This window comes from Hylobates moloch, unplaced genomic scaffold (genome assembly GCF_009828535.3).
Source record: "Hylobates moloch isolate HMO894 unplaced genomic scaffold, HMol_V3 SCAFFOLD_14, whole genome shotgun sequence".
Taxonomy (NCBI): domain Eukaryota; kingdom Metazoa; phylum Chordata; class Mammalia; order Primates; family Hylobatidae; genus Hylobates; species Hylobates moloch.
Window position 1 is genome coordinate 75902394 of NW_026652289.1, and position 22851 is coordinate 75925244.

At 37.0% G+C, this 22851-nt stretch overlaps 1 protein-coding gene across 1 annotated transcript in view; it reads right to left on the reverse strand.

The window, feature by feature from the left end:
• Positions 1–17654: 17654 nt before the first annotated feature.
• The window catches only part of SPRED1 (sprouty related EVH1 domain containing 1), a 101483-nt gene continuing 96286 nt past the window's right edge, over positions 17655–22851 (reverse strand). The window contains exon 7 of the mRNA XM_032174393.2: positions 17655–20677. Coding sequence (XP_032030284.1) covers positions 20027–20677 — 651 coding nt within the window. The 3' untranslated portion in view covers positions 17655–20026. The remainder of the gene's footprint in view (positions 20678–22851) is intronic.

Consider the following 22851-nt stretch of genomic DNA (forward strand, 5'->3'; position numbering starts at 1 on the left):
GTTGTACTCTAGAGCAGGGATCGACAAACTTTTTCTATAGAGACCCAGACAGTAAAGGCTTTTAGGCTTTGTGAGCCATATGGAATGTTATAACTACTTGAAACTACTCAACTCTGCTGTTGTAGCTCAAAAGCAGCCACCAGTCCCTATGAACAAGAATGGCTGTGTTCCAAGAATATTTAATTTGTAGACAATGAAATTTGAATTTCACATAATTTTCACATGTCATGAAATATTCCTTTGATTTTTTTTCAACAACTAAAAATATAAAAACGATTCTTAGCTTGAAGGCTATATAAGAACAGGTGGCAGGCAAGATTTGGTCCATAAGCTGTAGTTTTCCAACCCCTGCTCTGCTGGAGAGAAATCAGATTGGGTATGTCCACTGGCAATTGGAAATATAGGTTTTATGCTCATGAAAGATATCTGGGCCAGAATTATAGAGGTGGTGTCACCGCATTTCAGTGCTGGTTGAAGACCTCAAAGCCAATGAAAATTTCCCCACATGCACTGAGTAGAAAGCAGAGATATCCTGGGATAGAATCTTCAGGACTCCAGTATTCAAGGAGCAGCTAGTTAAGGAGCCAATAAAGAAAGGTCCGAGGAGGCCCACAGCCCAGCCCTTCCCACCTTCTTTTTCCATAATAATCTCCATCTTCTTATTCCTACTTCCTTTCTCTGTCTCTCAATCCCAACCTTCCACCCTCAGACACTATATCCAAAGTCATGGGTAGGAAACAAGGCATGTCACATTTGAAATGTGGAGAAGACATTCTTCACACTCCTTTCTGTCCCATTGATTCATACAAAAACCATAACTTTATTTGTAAAATCATACGTTATTTAAATATTAGATGGCATTACTGCATGTTAAAAATTTTCTTAAAGAGTATTGACATATATTTATTTATAAGTCATAATTATTTACCAAATGGAAAAAAGAACAACAAATTTAACCATATAATTTAGTATTTGAAAACATTATTTGTACCTTACTGAGAAGGAAAATAAACGTCAGAAAGAGACTAAAAGTTGCTCAACTATATTTTCTCTACTTTTTTTTTTTTTTTTTTTTTTTTGAGACAGAGTCTTGCTCTGTCACCCAGGCTGGAGTGCAGTGGCGCGAACTCGGCTCACTGCAAGCTCCGCCTCCCGGGTTCACGCCATTCTCCTGCCTCACCCTCCCGAGTAGCTGGGACTACAGGCGCCCGCCACCACGCCCGGCTAATTTTTTGTATTTTTAGTAGAGACGGGGTTTCACCGTGTTAGCCAGGATGGTCTCGATCTCCTGACCTTGTGATCCGCCCACCTCGGCCTCCCAAAGTGCTGGGATTACAGGCGTGAGCCACCGCGCCCGGCCTATTTTCTCTACTTCTTTAGTCCCTTAAAAATCTGTTCTGAACTTCTTCAGAGTAGGGACCCCAACACTAGGTAAATAATTTCAGCAATGTACTTTTTATCCAGTGTTGAAGGTAGGTAATGATAGTTCTCTTCACACATAAGTCTGTGTAGAACAGGCAGTAATATCTGATGAGTAAGATAATTAGAAGTACACATGATTTTGTTAATTGAGCCCAGGATAAAAATGACAAAAAAAAAATGAAAGTAGCAGTGTCATGACATAGCTCAAAAGAAGCAAGGCAAAAGCAGCCCAATCACCCGAGGCATTCTAAGAAGATGGACATCTAACTGCCTTGGAATGTGGCAGGGATAGGGCCCCCTCCCATCTCTGTGTTTCATTTATACTGTTTCCACATGTCTTTAAATAACATGTAGCCAATCATTCATTTATTCCGCAAATATTTAGTGAGCAGAGATACAAATCAAAATGAGGAGTACTCTGTGGGACTGAAAGATAAACAATATTTAAATAACATTCTGTCCCTGCCCAAAGGAAAATTATACTTTTTAGGGAAGATTCAATACGTACATGAATAGGCTGCTCTGGATTGGGAATACACAATTTTCTGTTGACCTCTTTCTTTTTACTGAGATTAGCTGGGGTAGAATCCCTGCCTAAGAAAGCCATCATTTCAAAATCTGCTTTGCTTGTAGTGATGATAGCCAAGGATCAAGAGGTTGGCATCTCTGTTTAAGAAAACATCTTAATGGGTTTTTTGTTGTTGTTATGCAAAGTTAGGTCCTGAAGTCAAGTGAGGAGAACGGTTTCCCAGTCCAATGTAAGAGGCTATCTCTTTTATGGACAGAAAAAATCTTTGCTTAATTCTGTTTTGCTATTTTAGTAGTTACTTTAGAGTTTGTAGTATGAATATTTATCAGTCTATCTCCAAGTGCTATTATAACATTTCACATATAGCCTAAGAACTTTATAATTCCCTTTCTCCCCTCCCAGTCTTTGGGCTACTGTTGTCATGAATTTTATTTCTACATATGTTATAAAGCACATACTACTTTGTTTTTATTTTTAAAGTCAATATTCTTTTAAAAGAATTAGATATGAATAAAGTATTTATTTGCTCATATAGCTACTACCTCCAGAGCTCTTCATTCCTTTGTTTAGATCCAGATTTCTACCTGGTGTCATTTCATTCTGGCTAAAAGACTTTTTTTTTTTTTTTAACATTTATTGCAGTGAAGATCTGATGGTAATGACTCTTTCAGTTTTTGTATAACTGAACAAATTGTTATTTCATCTTTGCTTTCCAAATATATTTTAGCTGGATACAGAACACTGATCTTGTTTATTTTTTCCTTGTTTATTTAATCAGTCTTGCCAGAGGTTTATCACTTTAACTTGTCTCTTCAAAACCACTGTTTGATTCTGTTGGTTTTCTAAATTCTATGTTTATTTTCTAGTTTATTAAATTCCAATCTTATTTCCTTTTACTTTCTTTGACTTTATTATGTTATTCTTTTTCTAACTTCTCATGATGAGTCTCATTAATTTCAATATATTATACTTTTCTAATATTAACATTTAAAGCTATAATTTTTTCTCCAAGTACTGTTTTGGCTGTTCTTACATGTTTTGCTATTCTATATCTGTGATTTTTATTATTGTTCCAGTCTAATCTGTAATTTTTATCATAAGTTCACCTGTGAACCACAAGTTATTTAGCAGTGTGTTTCTAATGTTCCTTATATGTTTTTTCAAATTCCTTTTTTGTTCCCTAACATCATTCAGAGCAGAGATGTGTCTCTAATCAATTTTTTAAAATTTATTGAAATTTGTTTTATGTCCCAATATATAGTCAATTTTTGTAAATTTTCTAAGAGTGTTTAAAAATATATTCTGCAATTTGGGGATATATGTGGTCATTAGATCAAGCTTATTAATTAAAAAAGTAATAATCCTATGAACCCACAAAATGAAAACTGAAGATGAAGGCAAAATCATTTATGTACTAATTTTACATCTCCAAACTTGATTGCTTCTCAAGACTTTGTGTTTACATATTGAAGTCCCTATTCAACATCTCCACTTGGGTGTCTAATAGTCCCCTCAGGTGTGTTATGCCCTCACCATTCCTATTCCCACTAAGACTTTGTCCTTCCCCAGGCTCACTTACATCAACATCTCTCCAGATTTAAGGTCAAGGATTATACTGTTTCACTGATTTCCACCTCCCACACCATTTATTCCATTATGAAGTCCTGTTGAAGTGGCCTTCAAAACATATGTAGAATCTGTCCCTTTCTCTTCCTCATCTGATTCAAAGCAAAAAACCCTAAGAAGACTACTTCAATAGTCTTATCATTGGCCTTCCTGCTTTTTGTTTTGTCTCCCTCTTCCCCAAGCAATTCTCCATATAGTTGCCAGAGTAATCTTTTACAATTGTAAATGATAAAATGCCATCCCCTAGCTAAAACCCTTCAATTATTTCCTCTTGTACCTAGAATAAAATAAAAACTCCTTACCTTGGTGTACGATGCCTACATAATCTGGCTTCTGACAATCTCTCCCATGTTCACTCTGCTCCTATCCTAGTCTTCTATCTCTTCTTGTAACCCATAAAGCTTGTTTCCACCTGAGGCCTGCATTAGACAAAACAGGGTAGGTTATGCTACTGTAATACACAATCCTCAAATCCCACAAAGTATCCAGTGGGACCAGGCAGCTCTCCAGCTCAACTGCTGTCCATAAGGGGACCCAGTAATTCAGGCTGCCTCAGCCTTGTGGTTTCACCATCTCAGTATGTGATTGTGGTAGAAGAAGAAAGTACTAGCAGGTCTTACATCAGCCTGCAAATTTTTCTATCACTTTATCTCATAACCCATTCTCCAGAACCCATTTTCCAGAAGTAACTACCTATAACCCCACAGGTAGGAAAGTATAATCCCCCTGTATGCCAAGAAGGAGAGCCGAGTCCAATACGAGTACAAGTTTCTACCACAGACCGGTTTCCTGTTCCTGGAATGAACTTCCCTCTAATTTTCACATGGCTGACTCCCTATTGACATGCAGGTCTCATCTCAGAAGTCACCTTCTCAGGCTGTCATTGGCCACCCAGGTGTTCTTTGTTTCAATTAAGTATTAATTTTCTGTATATAACTTGCAACATTCTGATTTGGTTTTATTTTTTTGTTTATTGAATACCCTCTCCCTCATCTAGAATGTAAGCCCCATGAAAGCAGATAACTTATTTGTTTTGCTTACTCTGAAGTCCCCAGACTCTCAATAAGTATTTCTTAAGTAATTTAATAAAACAATTACTCAGAAATGCAAATATGATCATCCTCTCTCTCTTCCCCCACCCCTCTCTCTCTCTCTGTCTCCCCCTCTGTCTTTCTCTCTCCCTCTCCTTAATGAATTTTTATAATCTTCAGGATAAAGTTTAAACTTTCTGACATGAAATACAAATCTTTGCATTTGTAACAATTGGTTACCTTTCATTTCATCCCCAGGGGCTGGTGCTTGGGGATACAGTAGTGTAGAATCTCCAGCTTCATATCCTATCCTTCTCTTCCCAGTACTCAAAGTCATATAAACAACCTAAGGCAGCCAACAAATTCCATTTTCTTTAGACAGATCCTTTTTGAATTTAGTAAGTGAGGATGGAGGCAGATTAATACAAAATGTACAAAAAAAGAGATTCACGTTCTAATCTGCCTTCATGGCTAAAGCCAAATCAATGTTCTAAAATAATTCAGTTAAGTGCTTATCACTTATATTTGGGTAGGGCTAGACTGAGTTGCTGAAACAAAAACAACAAAACTCCAAAGTACCATGAGCTTAACATAACAGGGGTATATTTCTTATTCAGGAAAAGTCCAATGAAATTCAGGTTGTCCTCCTCCATCTTGTAGCTGCACCCAGCTATTCATGACCATTAAGATTTTGCAGAAGGGCAAAAGAGACAAAGTCATACTAGTTCTTAACTGTCTTTCCTCAAATGTGACCCCTCATAACTCTTTAAATTATGTTGGCTAGAAGTAGTCATGCAGCCTCAACATATTCTAGGGGAAGCTTGGAGAGGTAGAGAAGCATATGAATACTAGAAAAGCACTAGCAATCTCTGCCTTAATCAGGCCATCAACTATTCCTTTGATTCCTTCCATCTACTAACAAAGACTTCTTGACTTGAGTCAGGCTCCTCGGACTAGACCCTAAACTTGGGCTATGCCCTTAGCCAACTTAGTTCAGTCTTGGCAAGAATCCTGCTGGAACAGTTGAATGAAAATCCCCCTTCTGATATACGATCAATTTTCTCATACCACCCTCCTTGATATCTTGTCTCTCTGGTCTGCCTTCAGCACGGATCTTGTCAAGTGGGTTTAGCCACGATCTCCCTCACGCCTGATGTTTCTTTATAGAAATTTTCTGTTGGCTGGCTCTCGTGCTACTCCTTGGCTATAAATCCCTACTTGTCCTGGATGTATTCAGAATTGAGTCCAATTTCTCTTCCCTACTGCAAAATCCCCATTGCTGTAGTTCCTACCTCTATCACAATAGTTATGAATGAGGTCTACTTTACCATTTTAACAAGCACCTGAATTTTTCTTTAACACCACACAAAGAACATATTTGATTGATTCCCAAGGGAGACAACCTAAAGTACCATCCTATTGTTGCAGCCAGCTTAACAGCCTGGACCTGTGTATTTCTCGTCTTTGAGACATGGTTCTTCTCCATAGATTTATGAGCCAAGAGTCAATTTACTGGTCCACTTCTCCAACATATCCCAGATACACTGCTAAATCAAGAACAGGATAACTGCAATAGAAAATTCTCATTCAAAAAAAGGAAGAATGGTGGACATAAAGCAATTAATCATCCATAGCAATTCTAAAATTCCACTCAGGAGACAACAGGAAGGTCTCTTACCCTGAAAATCCGAAAGAATCCTTGATTAGTCCCTAATTTTGCTCTGAAAAACTCCTTTATCCATTGCTGGGGCCCACTGCTTTGGCTTCTGAGGGATGTATTAGGTTTTTGGAGCTGTTGGATCCAATTACCAAAATTTTAACTTACAACACTTCTAGAGGTTTAAAGTTTGAAACTTGAATACCTTGGGCTGAAATCAAGGTATCAGCAAGGCTGCGCTCCTTCTGGAAACTCTAGGTAGGGGAGAATCTGTTCTTTCCTTTTCCAGATTCTGGTGGCGGCCAGCATTCCTTGGTTTCTGACTGCAACCCTTGTCTTCAAGGCCAGCATCTTCAAATCTCCCTGTTCTGTCTTTACATTGCTTTTTGTGTGTGTCACCTCATGCTTGTAAGGTTTGTCTGCTCTTCCTTATAAGAACATATGAAATTATTGTATTTAGGGTCCACCTGAATACTCTAGGATGATCTCTGCAACTCCAGATCCTTGTGACCAAGGATCTCTCCAACTCAAGATCCTTGGTCACAATGGCAAAAGCTACTTTCTGATATAAGGTAACATTTACAGGTTCCAGAGGACTTGTTATCTTTAGTGGCCATTATTCAGCCTACTACAGGAGCTTATTCCATTTTTCTTATCCTCAGTAACTATCTGAACTGAGCCTTTGGAGAGTGTACAGCCTTCTCAGCCTGCTTCTTACTGAAGGAAATTTAGTGGTCCAGGGTGGGTCTTATGCCTTGAACATCACTTTTCCAGAGTTCTTGTTCTTGATTCCACTTTCTTTTGTAATCTTCTTAATCAGACTTCTTGGGAGACAAAGGTAAGTTTGAAAATTAGATAAAACTACTGTTAATAAACAATAATTTCAAATAGCCAAGGCAATCCTAAGGAAAAAGAACAAAGCTGGAGATAACATGCTACCTGACTTTAAACTATACTACAGGGCTGCAGTAACCAAAACAGCAAGGTACTGGTATAAAAATAAACACATAGACCAATGGAACAGAATAGACAGCCCAAACATAAGACTGCACACCTATGACCATCTGATCTTCGACAAAGCTGACAAAAACAAGCAATAGGAAAGGACTCTCTATTCAATAAATGGTGCTGAGATAACTGGCTAGCCATATGCAGAACATTGAAACTGGACCCCTTCTTTGCACCATACACAAAAATTAACTCAAGATGGATTAAAGGCTTAAATGTAAAACCCAAAACTATAAAACCTTGGAAGACAACCTAGGCAATACCATGCTGGACGTAGAAACAGTAGAAAACCTAGGCAATACCATTCTTTGTCCGTTGGGCAAAGGATTTCATGATGAAGACACCAAAAGCAATTGCAACAAAAGCAAAATTGACAAATGGGATCTAATTAAAGAGCTGCAAAGCAAAAGAAACTATCAACAGAGTAAATAGCTTACAAAATGGGAGAAGATTTTGCAAACTATGCATCTAACAAAGGTCTAAGCTCCAGCATCTGTAAGGAACTTAAATACATTTACAAGAAAAAGCAACCCCATTAAAAGTGGGCAAAGGACGAGAACAGACATTTTTCAAAAGAAGACAAACATGCGGCCAAAAAGCATATGAAAAAAGCTCTACATCACTTATCGTTAGAGAAATGCAAATCAAAACCACAATGAGATACCATTTCACATCAGTCAGGATAGTTATTCTTAAAAAGTCAAAAACTAACAGATGCTGGTGAGTTTGCAGAGAAAAAGGAATACTCATACACTGTTGGTGGGAATGTAAATTAGTTAAACTATTTTGGAAAACAGTGTGGTGAGTCCTCGAAAACCTAAAAACAGAAATACCATTCAACCCAGCAATCTTGTTACTGGATATATACCCAAGGGACTATAAATTATTCTGTTATAAAGACAGGTGCATGCATATGTACACTGCAGCACTATTCATAATAGCAAAGACATGGAATTAATCTAAATGCTCACTAGTGGTAGACTGGATCAAGGAAATGTGGTACATATACACCACGGAATACTACACAGCCATAAAAAAGAATGAGATAATCTCCTTTGCAGGAACATAATGGAGCTGGAGGCCATTATCCTTAGCAAACTAACACAGAAACAGAAAACCAAATGCTGCATGTCTCACTTACAGTGGGAACTAAATGATCAGAACACATGGATACGAAGAGGGGAACAACAGACACTGGGGCCTATCAGAGTGTAGAGGGTGGGAGGAGAAAGAGAATCAGGAAAAGTAATTAATGGTTACTAAGCTTAACACCTGGGTGACAAAATAATCTGCACAACAAAACCCCATGACAAAAATTTACCTACATAACAAACCTGCACATGTACCCCTGAACTTAAAAGTTAAATTAAAAAATAGAAAGAAAATAGATAGGGCTGGGCATGATGGCTCACGCCTGTAATCCTGCACTTTGGGAGGCCGAGGCGGGAGGATCACAAAGTCAGGAGATTGAGACCATCCTGGCTAACACGGTGAAACCAAAAAAGGCCAGGCTGGTGGTGGGGCCTGTATCCCACCACGGAGGCTGAGGCAGGAGAAGGCTGAACCAGGAGGCAAGCTTGAATAAAAGAAAAAAGAAAAAAGAAAAAAAGAAAAGAAAGAAAATAGATAGTAATTTATTCCTGGTTAAAACATCATGCATTATTGTTTGCTTTTACTAAAAATTAAGTGGAGAAAATTAAGACTAAGAAAAGTATTCATATTAAAAATAATGGGCTTTAAATACTTAAGAGGAAATAGTTTCTAATAAGATACACACAGGTTAAACCTATGTCATCAGAAGTAGAGATGACTTTAATCAACTGCTGATCAAACTACAGGGAGTAATGGGTAAGTGCCAGCATTTGCTAAGCACAATGGACTTAATGCTGCCCCATTACAAGGAAGCAAATAAAGGCCTCTTTGTTAGAATATAAGGCACTGCAGAAACATGCTACAGAGGCTCACACTGACCTTCTAGTTAGTCATTTTCTTTCTAAAAATTTCTAAGCATAGACTTAACATCTTTAAGTGGCTTTGATATTGATGGGCGTCATGAAACTAATCTCACAGTCGGTCCTTCAAAATTTAGTATATTTGACTGTTATTTATGGGCAAGATAGGTCAGTGAGTATACCAGAAAGTTCAGAATGAGAGAAAACACACAGAAAGAGATTTGAAGGGAAAAAAGAGACAATGCAGGTTGAGCAAAAACAATAAACAGAAATAAAAGAAGACAGACCAGGGATTTAAGAAGGGCACAATGCAGACGAACCCCACAGGAGTAGAACGGAAGCCAGGAAAGAATGGGAAGCAGATAGACCAGGGTTTGAATTTTAGCTCTCACACTTAAGAACATAGCTAAGTTTCTCAATTTTTATATGCCACGTTTCATGTGTGAAATGGAAGTAATCATGCCTACATTACAAAAGTATTGAGTAATTAAATAATATATGTGAATGTGTTCAACACATTATCTGGTACCTAATAGGCATACAATAAATGTTAAATTCTCTTTCCTCATTACTTGTGCACAAAATACAAGTAGGAAGGCAAGGAGAAGAATAAGGAAAATAATTGTTCAATTAAGAAAAAACATATCAATTAATCCTAAAACTATGATAATGGAAAAGATGAATATTCAGTGAACATAATGAATCTTTCTAAAAATAAAAGACCCTGAGGTGAGCAAGTAGAAGTAGGAAAGCTGTTATAGAAGTATAGGCAAGAGATCACTGAACTTGGACTGAGATGGCAGTGTTGCCCATGGTGAGAACTATCCAGGATAGAAATTTATTTTTAAGTTGAATCTCTTGTTGGTCTGTATTTAAAGCATGAAGCAACAAGACGAACTCTCTGAACAACTGGGTGAATTATGATCATTTCTTAAAATAAGGCAACCTGGAGGTGGAGCAGGTTTGGAGGGGAAAATCAGGAGTTCTGTTTTGGCCTCATTAAAACTGAAATGCCAATGAGAACCCCAGTAGGTATGTCAAGTAGAAGATCTAAATGTGGATACCACAAACATCAATATGGCATTTAACTCTCTAAGCAGGGAGTTTTGCTAGAGAGAGTTTATTGCTGCACCCTGAAGAATTCCAACTTGTAGTGCTTAGAGGAGTGACAAGTGAAATTTGAGGAAACAAGGATAGTGTAGCATCAAGGAAGAATGTGCCAAAAGTTGCTCAGTGAGGTGAGGTCTAAAAAACATCCATCACATTTAGACATGTGGAGGCCTTGTGGAGAGCATTTCAGTGGAATGCTTAGGACAAAGCCTCAGGTAATACAATACCATGCCAACAAGATCTGAAACCAGCCTGTAATCCCAGCAATTTCGGAGGCCTAGGTGGGAGGATCACAAGGTCAGGAGATCGAGACCATCCTGGCTAACATGGTGAAACCCCGTCTCTACTAAAAATACAAAAAATTAGCTGGGCGTGGTGGCGGGCACCTGTAGTCCCAGCTACTCGGGAGGCTGAGGCAGGAAGATGGCTTGGACCCAAGAGGCAGAGCTTGCAGTGAGCCGAGATTGCACCGCTGCACTCCAGCTTGGGGTACAGAGCGAGAGTGCCCCAAAAAAAAAAAAAAAAAAATCTAAACTAGTATTGGGCTTTCTTTCCTTTTAAAAGGCCAAATAACAGATTTCAAAATTTCCCAGTTGAAAACCTTCCAGTGGATTCCTATTACCCTCAGAATAAAAGCTGAACTCTTTACCGAGACTTCCAGATTCCCAGAATATCTGGCACTTGTGGTCTTACTTCCATCCAAGAGCGCAAGAGCGGCCTCACCCAGCCCTTCTAGCCCTACTAGCTTCTTGCTCTTCATTAAGAAGCCAAGTTCCCTTCTATTAAGAGCCTTTGCATTTACTCTTCTCTAACCTGCATGGTTCCTTCCTCACTTATGTGCATAGCCTTCCCTGACTACTGTATATAAAACCATACCTCCTTGCGAGGCCGAGGCGGGCAGAGCACCTGAGGTCAGGAGATGGAGACCAGCCTGACCAACACGGAGAAACCCCACCTCTCCTAAAAATACAAAAATTAGCCGGGCGTGGTGACACATACCTGTAATCCCAGCTACTTGGGAGGCTGAGGCAGGAGAATCGCTTGAACCCGGGAGGCGGAGGTTGTGGTGAGCCGAGATTGTGCCACTGCACTCCAGCCTGGGCAACAAGAGCGAAACTCCATCTCAAAAAAAAAAAAAACAACAACCATACCTCCTCCACATCTTTTAGGTAGTCAACCTTACCTGGAGCTTTCTTTTTCCTATGAAAGAAATCTACGCTAGGTAGGTGATTTCTGATCTTCCTTTGGCAAAAAGTGAGTTAGAAAAGGCAAAGAAAATCTTTTGAATACAGGCTCACATGATTACAGAGCTACTGACTTACTTATAATGCTACCAGTGACAAGATTCCAATGGTTTCCAGTAAGGGACTCTTCGTTCACCTACACTCTAAGACAAAAACCCACAACGACAAATAAGATAATATGTTTAAATTACTTAGAAAAAATAATGGGTTTGAGGAAAAATGAAAATAAAGTTTAAAGTTTACCATTTCTATAAGTTTGTACTCTGTAGTTCAACTTAGTCTTAATTTTCTAGTTGGTCCTAGGTCCTGCAGTGTTCTTTCAAGTCACCATCATCTGATTCTGCAATCCCACTGTAAACCATTTTTAGATTTTGTCTAGATCTGGGAATGTCTCAATCTGAAGATCACTTTTTAGTTACAGTATGAAGTACTTTCACCTTCTTAATCACATTTAAAATACAGACTCTTATTAAAAATAATGGCATCCAAGTGATTCATTCAATGCCTACCTTCTAATGTCAATAGTGAGAAGACTTCTATTAAGATAGTTACAGTGGGGATAGAAGAACATGGACAGACTTGAGGGATACTTAAGAAATAGAACTGTAGGAAATTGAGAACCAATAGTGAAAAGGGGAAATGAGAAAATAAAGATGAAGGCCAGGTGCAGTGGCTCATGCCTGTAATCGCAGCACTTTGGGAGGCCAAGGCAGGCGGATCACTTGAGCTCAGGGGTTGAGACCAGCTTGGGCAACATAGCGAGACTTTGTTTCTACTAGAAATAAAAAAAATTTTTTTTTTCTCTAATGGCCTGGTTTCTGGCTTAACCCACTGGATAGGCAGTGGTGTCACCTCAAGGCAGAGAGAAAAAAGGTTTGAAGAATGGGGGAAATGTCAGTTTTGGGTATATTGAATTTAAGGTACTTGCAAGAAATGTATTTTAGGCAGTTGGATATATAGTACAGATTGTGTTACTGTGTATGTTAAGTGAATGACAACCTTGCAGTAATATCTAAACCTTCTTAGATCCATTACTATATTTATAAAATGATATAGTGATCTTTAAGGTGCCTCTCAGCCCTAAAACTTCAGTGAATTCAACTTTATCATTTTATTATTTAAATAATTTGGTTTGGATCCCCATTTTCTTATTAGACTCCAGAGTATCATGCTATTGTTAGCACTTTAGTTCAGCAGTTTTAAACAAAAACTATTAGCCAGTTAGAAGCTTGTGAATTCATACAACTTTGTTTTCTCTTAAATTTTAAGGGATTGTGAATCATTTGCTTCCCCTACCAACGGAAGACATATATTCAAGCTTGCTGGACTTTCTTGGGATGAATACAAGAATTTTTAAAGAAAATGTAAAATATATTCATGAAAATTTCTTCTCCATGAATTCTTCCTCTCATAGATTTGGAGAAGTTGGAGAAACATTACTTTAATTAATAGAAAAAAAGGGGAGAGGAAAACGTGGAGCACAAAAAAATGGGGTTTGGCAAGAAAAATAAATCTACAAGGAGATGTATCACAATACATTTTAAAAGGAAAAAAACCAGCACTTAATTGGTGCCTTGCAACTGGCAATACGAAATTAAGTGATAGAAATGAAAGACAGGTTTAAGTTAAATTTTAATTTAAATTTTATTGTTGAGATAATAGTCTTGACATTTCAATACTGAATATTCTGGAATTCTTTGTCCTCCTCTCTTCCTAATTGCACATAGCATCTTGGTTATTATAAACTATTTCCAGGTTAACAGAACCAGTAATTTTGAGAGAAGAGAGAATACTAATCTCATTGTCTGAAACATGTTTAAGTAGTAGTCCCGGCCGGGTGCGGTGGCTCATGCCAGTCATCTCAGCACTTTGGGGAGGTCGAAGTAGAAGGATTGCTTGAGCCCAGGAGTTCGAAACTAGCTCGGGTAACACAGCAACACCTTGTCTCTACAAAAAGAGAAAAAAATTAGCTGGGTATGATGGCAATTGTTGTGGTCCCAGCTACCTGGGAGGCTGAGGTGGAAAGGTAGGTTGAGCCTGGGAGGTCAAGTTTGCAGTGTAATGTGATTGCTCACTGCACTCCAGCCTGGGCACAGAGCGAGACTGTGTCTCCAAAATAAATAAATAAAAAAAGTAGTCCTGACAATAAACGCAACTTTGGTTCCCAAAAGAGGCTCTGTGGAATAACTGACAGATGAATGGCTCATCATTTGGAGGGGGGGAGGGGGGGAGTGGGAGGTCGAAGAGTACCGTATACACAGCTCATTTTAGAGCATTGTTTCCTACTGCCTCAAGGAGTATTGCTGCTTTGGTGAAAATGAATCCCTCCAATGAAATATCACCAATTGAGCAAAATGAACAATTCCACAAACTGAACTATGTATGTTTTTAGTGCTTCCCATTGGATCAGCTCACAACTGGCATATCTTGAAGCATTATCACAATTATTCTCCAATTTAAAAAATTCCCATGCCATACTGTGGATCACATACCACAACTTAGTGAGACAGGGGGGCCAGAAATGCACAAGGGAGTAGAAATTAAGAAATTATTCCTTTATGAAACAAAATTACTCCAGCTTAAAATAATAAATAGAATTTCATTTTAACAGAATGATTATTTTATGAAGTGTATCTGTAACTCCTGTAACAGAAAGCTGAAACTGCATCAGGAAGAAAAGCCTATGCTTTTGGAGTCAGACAATTTGTTTCAGACCTAGTGCCTCTATGTAATCTGGTATTTTGACCTTTTGATGCCCAAATCTCTTCCTTAGAAAAATAAGGAAGATAATCCTTACAAGGTTACTTGAGGATTAAAAGCAATCATGTATAAAATATATTATGTAACAAAAATGAAGACAAAAGAAACACTATTTCGACTGTGATTTTGTTAGACTTTTATTATGAATGTATTTTTTTGAACCATCATTTCAGATCTCACTAAAACTGCAAATCTTAGAGAAGTTCAATTTAAAGAGTGACTACAGCTTTCATACCATTGATGTCGATGTCTTTTTCTTTAAGGAGCACTATGTGCGTGACACTTATATTGATAGCCAAGCTAGAACCCTAGTTTCAATTTCCTTGTTATAAAAGCTATTCTACTTACTTGTGGGTATTAACTTGAGGTGAAGAATGTAAAGCAAATTCTGAAAAACCTGTAAATAAGCACATGAGACTACATTTCATAATTAATGGTAAAGATACAGTTACTCCTTGATTTTTCAAATAAACTATAATATAGTAAACCAACTTATTCTAGTGTTGAGATACACTATAATTTTTGATTACTGTCCTAATAACCTTTCATTTAGATTATTCGTTATTTTTTGTTTATATTGCAAGTTAAGTAAAACGATGAAACTGACTTGAATATAAAAAAATCAGTAGTCCTGGGTTAAACATTTGCCACTTAAGGTCATTAGCTTAGCTGCAACATGTTACCAAACCAATAAATATAACATTATTAGGTTAGAGACTTAAAAAAAATCTGAATACAATTAAGGATGAATAAATATGTTATTAAGATGAACTACATGTGAACTTTCAGTTTAAAAGTATACTTTTAAAGAACAGAGCTAATTATCAAAAGCTTCCATTTTTACTTTCTCCTCCAGTAATTATCTCTTATGTGATAATTTGATAAGCTCTAGGAGAATAAGAAAAAGTCCTTTTATAATTCATGATAGGTTTAATCAGGTAATTCCAGGAGGGAAAAAAACCATTAAAACAAAATCTTATGATAATCATCTGGTATGTCCAATTACATGGGTATGATGTAACAGAAATGGTTACAAACTTATAATGTATTATTTACATTATATACTCAAAACTATCAAGCTAGTTAACTATATCTGAGGAGACACATTATGACATGAGTTAAACAGTTTTTCATTGTTCATTAGAAAGAATGCAGTCAAGCTTTTAATGGAAATAATATACAAGTGAGGCACTTTTTAGGTCAGAAATAGAAAGCAAACGACACTACACACTGGAAATGTTCACAAAAATCTATGTGTATTTTTAATACAAAGACTTTTCAACTAGTTTATTCTTGAAAAATTCCAAAACTAATCACTGATGCAATTTAAGAAGCTTGAATAATGGCTAACATTTATCAGTGTACCAAAGCATATGAACGTTTTATAACCACCTGGCTGCTAGGCAAACAGTACCTAATACCTTAAAGCCTTTTTTTTTCTTTTGGTTTATATAAATCATCTCAGGTTGTGTTTCTTTCTTAAATAAATTCATTCTTTATGTTTGTCTCATTGCAAAACACCTCATGGTGCTATTATCATGATTTATAGACTTTTTTAGTGCAACAATAATGCCAGTTTCTAGTGCTTCCTCTTACACTTTGAAATGTGATCATGGAAGTCAAATCAAGAATGAACATAATTAGTAAAGAATCCTTGCTTTTCAGGTAACTAAAGTTTTCTAAGTTTTATGTGGAAAAAATGTAACACTTGCTTAATGCACCTTTGGGCTACAATTAAAAACCCAATTTAACACATATTTCCAAGTGTAATCATAAAATCTAATGTAAATTTCAACACAAGAAATATCCTTAAAATTCTTTACACTGACCATTTAGAGGAAAGCACATTTCCTGTACTCTGGAGACTAACATGCATATTAAGAAACATTTCTGTGCCATTTAATTAAGGGGGCAGGGGAGAGGAAAAAGAAAAGAAAAAGCAAGACTTACCCAAGATATCAGATGGCACTATACACATGAATTGAAAGTGCATTTACATTACTTCAAAAGCTCATTTTAGGCACTGCTGAATAACCAATGAAAATAGGTAGTTTCAAGTTTTTCCCTTTAGATTTTAACCCCACCCCATCATCATTTCAGAAACATACACATGGCTGGGCGCAGTGGCTCATGCCTGTAATCCCAGCACTTTGGGAGGCCGAGGTGGGTGGATCACCTAAGGTCAGGAGTTCGAGAGCAGCCTGGCCAACACGGTGAAACCCCGTCTCTACTAAAATACAAAAACTTAGCTGGGCATGGTGGTGGGCGCCTGTAATCTCAGCTACTTGGGAGGCTGAGGCAGGAGAATCGCTTGAACCCAGGAGGCGGAGGTTGCAGTGAGCTGAGATCGCACCATTGCACTCCAGCCTGGCCAACAAGAGTGAAACTCCGCCTCAAAAAAAAGAGAAAGAAACATACACACACACTCTCTGAAGTTGTCATGATAAAATACAGGTGTGATTATGTTTTTTCATGTTTTGAGTATTATTTTTAAAAATTCTCCCTGACTGGCGGAAGGAGGAAAAAAATACCATTTTGGTAATGGCTTTTGAGAGTTAAAGCAACTGGTTCTATAAATGCCTCAGTACATCCATTAAGTTTGATTGCCAGTCCCAAATATCAACAAATATTTTAAAACAGGATATGTAAGAAAAAAGTGCTTAAAATCTTTCAGCAAGCCAACAAGACACATTTACAATTCCTTTGAGATAGTTCTTATTCCTGGTTTCCCTGGTAGAGGTGGTCACCACATAAATAGCCCTTTAATGGTAGTAGTGATGAACCCTGTCAGATCCCTATTGCCATCTCATGTCTCTGGCCTGGAAATCATCCAGTAGGTGGTGCTGAAGCTCCACATGACATACTTCTTCAGAAATCAAATGATGTCCCTTTTCAAGTCAAGAGAAATATTTAAGAATTATCAATTCTGAACAAAACAAGTTCATCAGACCAGTCTTGCTTGTCATACCATCTAGATGATTCCATTTTCAATACTATTACTCAAGCAGTTGTCTTGAGCCATCTGCTTATATCAGATAAAAACAAAGGAAAGTTTTAGAGGAAAAGCCAATTGGCAGTGCCGAGTCTGTACAGAGAATGAGAAAATGTTCCTGAAGTTGCCTATACACGTTTAAGAATCAGTGATTTAAACTACCCATTTGCTTTCACAAAGGAATTCTAATTTACTCAAAAGAAAATTTCCACTTAGCGATTCAGAGAACATTATATCATCAGTTAGTCTTGTAGACTGATTTAGAAACTGGGTATGTTAACTACAAAGATCCAAGGTAAAATAAAAACCATTTCATCACCATAGTTTTTAATGAAGAAACTTGTTTAAAATTGTAAAGGAAAAAATGGGAATGGGACGGCAAAATCTTAGCAGCAAAGTGGTTAAACAAATTGAAAATATTAATGCACAAACATTAAAATATTAAAGCATATATGTTGCATATAAAATACAGTACAGAACCAGGAGTTGCACTATACTGATTAGTGCTTAACAGAAGAAATGATTAAATTTGTTCCTCCCAGAAGTATATACACAGTTCATTTCCACAGCATTTTCCTATATAGCCAGCAAGTTATTTTCTTCAGTTATTCACACCTTGATCAAACCTGAATTATAATCTTAGCACTTACAAATATGAAAATTCATTCACAAGGAAAAACAGTATTTCCATTTCACCAATAAAAATTTTGAAAGTTAACAGTCTATTCTAGGAAACCAAGTTTAGCTGAAAACTTCAGGGATGAAGATCATCTGTTGTAGCAGCATTCAAATATATAAACAGTAAAAATAAGACTTAAAACTGCTGCTACAGTGTCATGTTTTGGATTTAGTTCATCCAATTGACTTTTAGTACAAAACTAGAAATACCCTCTTCTTCATAACATCTATAGTTATCAATATATTTTCTTCTTTTCAATGTGAAATAATACTTCAAGATGATCTATATACACAATGTTGTCAGTTCAAGCTGTCATATAAATATAAATGCTTTCTTAAAAAAAGTATTTTACAGACAGATAGTGTTATATACATTGTTCAGTTTGATCTGGGGCAAAAGAAAAAAGCTAACACAAGCTTAAATGTGATATATAAAAAGAATGATACATAAATGACGTTTAAAAACCTGCATAGAAAATGAGCTTCAAATGGTAGTGTGATTTTAATTTTTATCACCTCTGAAACTTCAAGCCATTAAAAAAAAGGCACACTTCTCAACTTTATCCCTCTAAGGGAATGTTCTTAAAGAACCCTTTCCTTGGTTAGAGTTTTAATGTAACACTTAAGAAAACAACAACAACAACAAAAAAACAAAAACAGACAATTTGACTTCAAGGTACTTTAAAGTTTGTTGGAACACTTATCCAACTATTTTGTAAATTAAACATCCAGTAATATAATGCTCTGCAAAAGAAATAAATTTATATGTACAAGATACTTCATTTACAATGTTGGATTAAATACTTTCCTGGGATAGTTTAGCACACATTTTAACATAAAATAATTTTGCTTTTGGCCAGTTTAAATAAAAATAAAATGTAACTGATAAAAAGTTATTGTTATGTAAATAATAAGCACTGAGGATTAAGCTGAAAAATTAGTAACACAGCTGAACATATTCTGGTTTAGCAGAATGATACATGAAGATCTCAAGACGAAGCTTTTACACTAATTATCCAGTCAAACTTTCTGCCTTGTAAAACATTTGTAAATGCAATATAATTTTTTGAAGGAGGAAACTCTGAAAGAAAACAACTTGCTGGTTGAATACCACAAAAAACAACTAAAAAACTTCACTTTTTTTCTATAATGTTTGTTTACTCAGTCTCTTTTTATATAAAAATAAGTGTTACGTTCCCATCAGAACATTAGACAATTACATCTGTGCTTTAAAAAAAAAAAGTTGGTCACTCAAGGCTATTAGAGTATTTTTAAGGATTTTAGATTACCAGAATGTACAGATATAACTCAATATAAATTGTAGCCAAAGAGAAATAAGGATGAAAATATCAAATCATTCACATGGAATAAAAACATTATTAACTAGATGAGTTAAATATTCAAAATATATGGAATGTGACAGTAGATATATATATATATCTACTTCAGAACTAGGAAGGGGAAGAAAAGTTTAATATGTAATAATTCGTACCTTACATTTAGTTAAATATAAACATTTGTTATTTATACATAAAACTGCTTTCAAAAAACAACTAATAAATGATTTAGTTGCACTTGTTTTACTTCTTGTAATTCCCAAGTGTTAACTTTTCTTAGATTGAAATCAACTGTCCCCTAGTGCACTTTCATTTTTAGTTCATGTCCTAATAAATTCATACCTTTAAAAGTCCCATCACCTAATGCATAAATATACAAAAATGCCAAAAATTAATCCCTTTTAGTTGGATCATATTTTATGCTGACTTTTTATAGCCAAATAACCAGAAATGGTTTCCTTCTGCAAATACTCTACAACCTGTAACAAAACATGCCATGCACTCAAGGGAAAAGTTAGGCATGGCGTGAAACGCCAAGAACTGATGAGTTCTGCTTCCTCCATGTGTGGCCCCAATGATACCAGGCAAGATTCCATATTGCTTGCCAAAAGCTTCCACAAATCCAAGTTAGCTAATTCCTGGAAACAAAGATTTTAAGCTCATTTTGGTACTGGACCATTTCATCCAGCAGCTTTATGTTTCCCACCACAGCAACCACATGCCTCACCACAGCGATGGCACATTCTCAAAGGGACGTAGCAGCACATACATGGTACAATGAAAGACAAAGCTACCAGGGCTAACCATCGCAAGCAGAACTTGTCGTCGCTAGTGTCACACGAACAGGGATCAGAAAAATCTCCCTCCGAGTCTGACATACAATGATACAACATGCTCTCTGCACAGAGCATGCAACTAACTTGATATATGCATCTTTTAATAGGGTCTGGAGCATCCTGACATTTTCCCCTGACATTTTCTTCATGATTAAACCTTTCCTGGCAGTATACACAGCGAGAACGTTCACCATCCTCTTTTCTTCGTTTTGACTTCTTAATTTTTAATGAGGAAGGCTGTGTCTTAAATACCACAGAGTCTTTGGGTGAACTTAACTTAGTCTCATCCCCACAAGAGTACAGATAGTCTGATTTTTTACTGTCTGGTTTAGAAAACTGAATACTGGAATCAGCATCATCTCTTTCCAAGTCATTTTTCCACATGTCAGGATGTCTGTAGTCTGCATAGCGACGTATTAAGATATCTCGAGGGTTTATTCTGACAATCTCATCCTCATCTTGAAAGCTGACATGTCTGATTGATTTCAAAGGGACCTAAAAAAGAAACAGATAAAAACTGCAGTGAGGGCTGTGATGGTTAATTCTATGTGTCACCTTGGTGGGGCCAGCGTCCAGATATTTGTTGAAATATTCTGGACATTTCTATGATACGTTTTTGGGATGAGATCAACATTTCAATTGGTGGACTATGAGGAAAGCACAGTACCTTCTGTGATATAGGTGGACCTCATAAAATCAGTTGAAGGCTTTACTAGAACTAAGACTGAGCTCCCCCTGAGCAAGAAGAAATTCTGCCAGCAGGGTGCCTTTGGACTCAGACTACAACTATTTCTTGGGTCTCCAGACAGCCTACCCTGCAGATTTTGGATCTGTACCTCTACTATTGCATGAGCCATTTCCTTAAAATAAAACTTTCCTATCTGTCTGTCCATCCGTCTGTCCATCCATCCATCCATCCATCCATCCATCCATCCATCCATCCACCAATCCATCCATCCATACTGTTGGTTCTACTTCTCTGGAAAACCTTGACTAATACTGATTTTATTGTCAGTATTAGTCAAAGTGGGGTGTCACTCTAACAAACACCTAAAAATGTGGAAGTGGTTTTAGAACTGGGGAATGGGTAGAGGTGGAAAGTATTTTGAGATGCATGTTAGAAAGAGCCTTGAGGGGACTGTTGCTTCTAAATATGGACTTTAAAAAGTGCTTCTGGTAAGATCTCAGATGGAAATGAAGAACATGTTTTGGACACTGGAAGGAAGGCAACCTGTGTTATAAAGCGACAAAGAACTTGGCTAAATTGTGTTCTTGTGTTTTTTGGAAAGTAGAACTTGTGAGTGATTAACCTAAATATTTAGCAGATATTTCTAAGCAAAGTGTTGAAGGTGTAGTCTAGTTTTTCCTTGCTGCTTATAGTAAAATTCGAGAGGAGAGAGAGGAATTGAAAGAAGAAACTGTTAAGCAAAAAGGAATAGTACATGAAGATTTGATATGTTCCATGTCTATCCATTTGCAATAAAATGAGAAAGCATGTTATGGAAAGAATAGCTAGGGTATAGTTGGACAATCATATGGTAAAATGAAATGCTGTCAATCTGGATTGAAGGGGACAGAGTCAGGACAAAATGAAGGAAGACTGTTGGACTTCTGGAATTCTACAGGATGGGCCAAGGGAGTAATGTGAAATATGACTTATCTTTCAAGAAAAGGGAAGAATGAGCCTAAAGGCAGGCTGTTTTCTCCTCAGTTCCAAAGGGTGGGGTCAATTAGTCAGTGTCAGTGGGTCAGGCTGTAGCAGGCCAGAGCCCTGGGGGCAATACTGACACCTATGGCCGAGGGGGTGGGGCTACCTACCATCCCAGTGGGCCCAGAGAGCAGAACATTAAAACAAAGAGGATTATTCTTAATCCTAAAATCTTTTTCAAAAAATCTTAAAATATTTTAAAAAGTTTAAATATCTAATGGAATTATTGTAAGGTTTTGGAATTGCTTGGGACCCATGACACCTTTCTTCCTTTCAATTTCACTTTTTCAATAGGAATGCCTATCCTATACCTTTCCTATCATGGTATTCTGTAACCTATCCTATCGTGGTATTTGTACCAAGAAATTACAAATTTCACGGGTTCATAGCAGAAGACGAATTTTGCCTCAAGATATATGTACCTCATCTTACCCACACTTGATTGAAAGATGTTATTTAGATGAGATTTGGGACTTAAGAGTTGATGCTGGAATGGGTTATGTCTTTGGGGCTGTTGGGATAAGGATGAATGTATTTTGCATGTGAGAAGGACAAAATGTTATGGTCTGACTTACGTCCTCTTCAAATTCATATGCTGAAGCCCTAACCTCCAGTAATGCGACTGTATTTGGAGATAGAGCCTTTTAAGAGGTGACTAAGTTAAAATGTGGCCCTTAAGAGAGACTTTAATCCAATCTGACCGTTTTCTTTATGAGGAAATTTGGACACACAGAGAAAGACACCAGGGATGTATGGGCAGAGGAAAGACCATGTGAGGGCAAAGTGAAAAGGCAGCTACCTGCAAGCCAAGAAGAAAGGCCTCAGAAGAAACCAAAGCTGCCAATAACCTTGACCTTGAACTTATAAGAATTGTGAGAAAATAAATTTCTGTTGTTGAAGCTACCTAGTCTGTAATATTTTGTTGTGGGAGTTCCAGCAAATTAATACAAAGACATACATG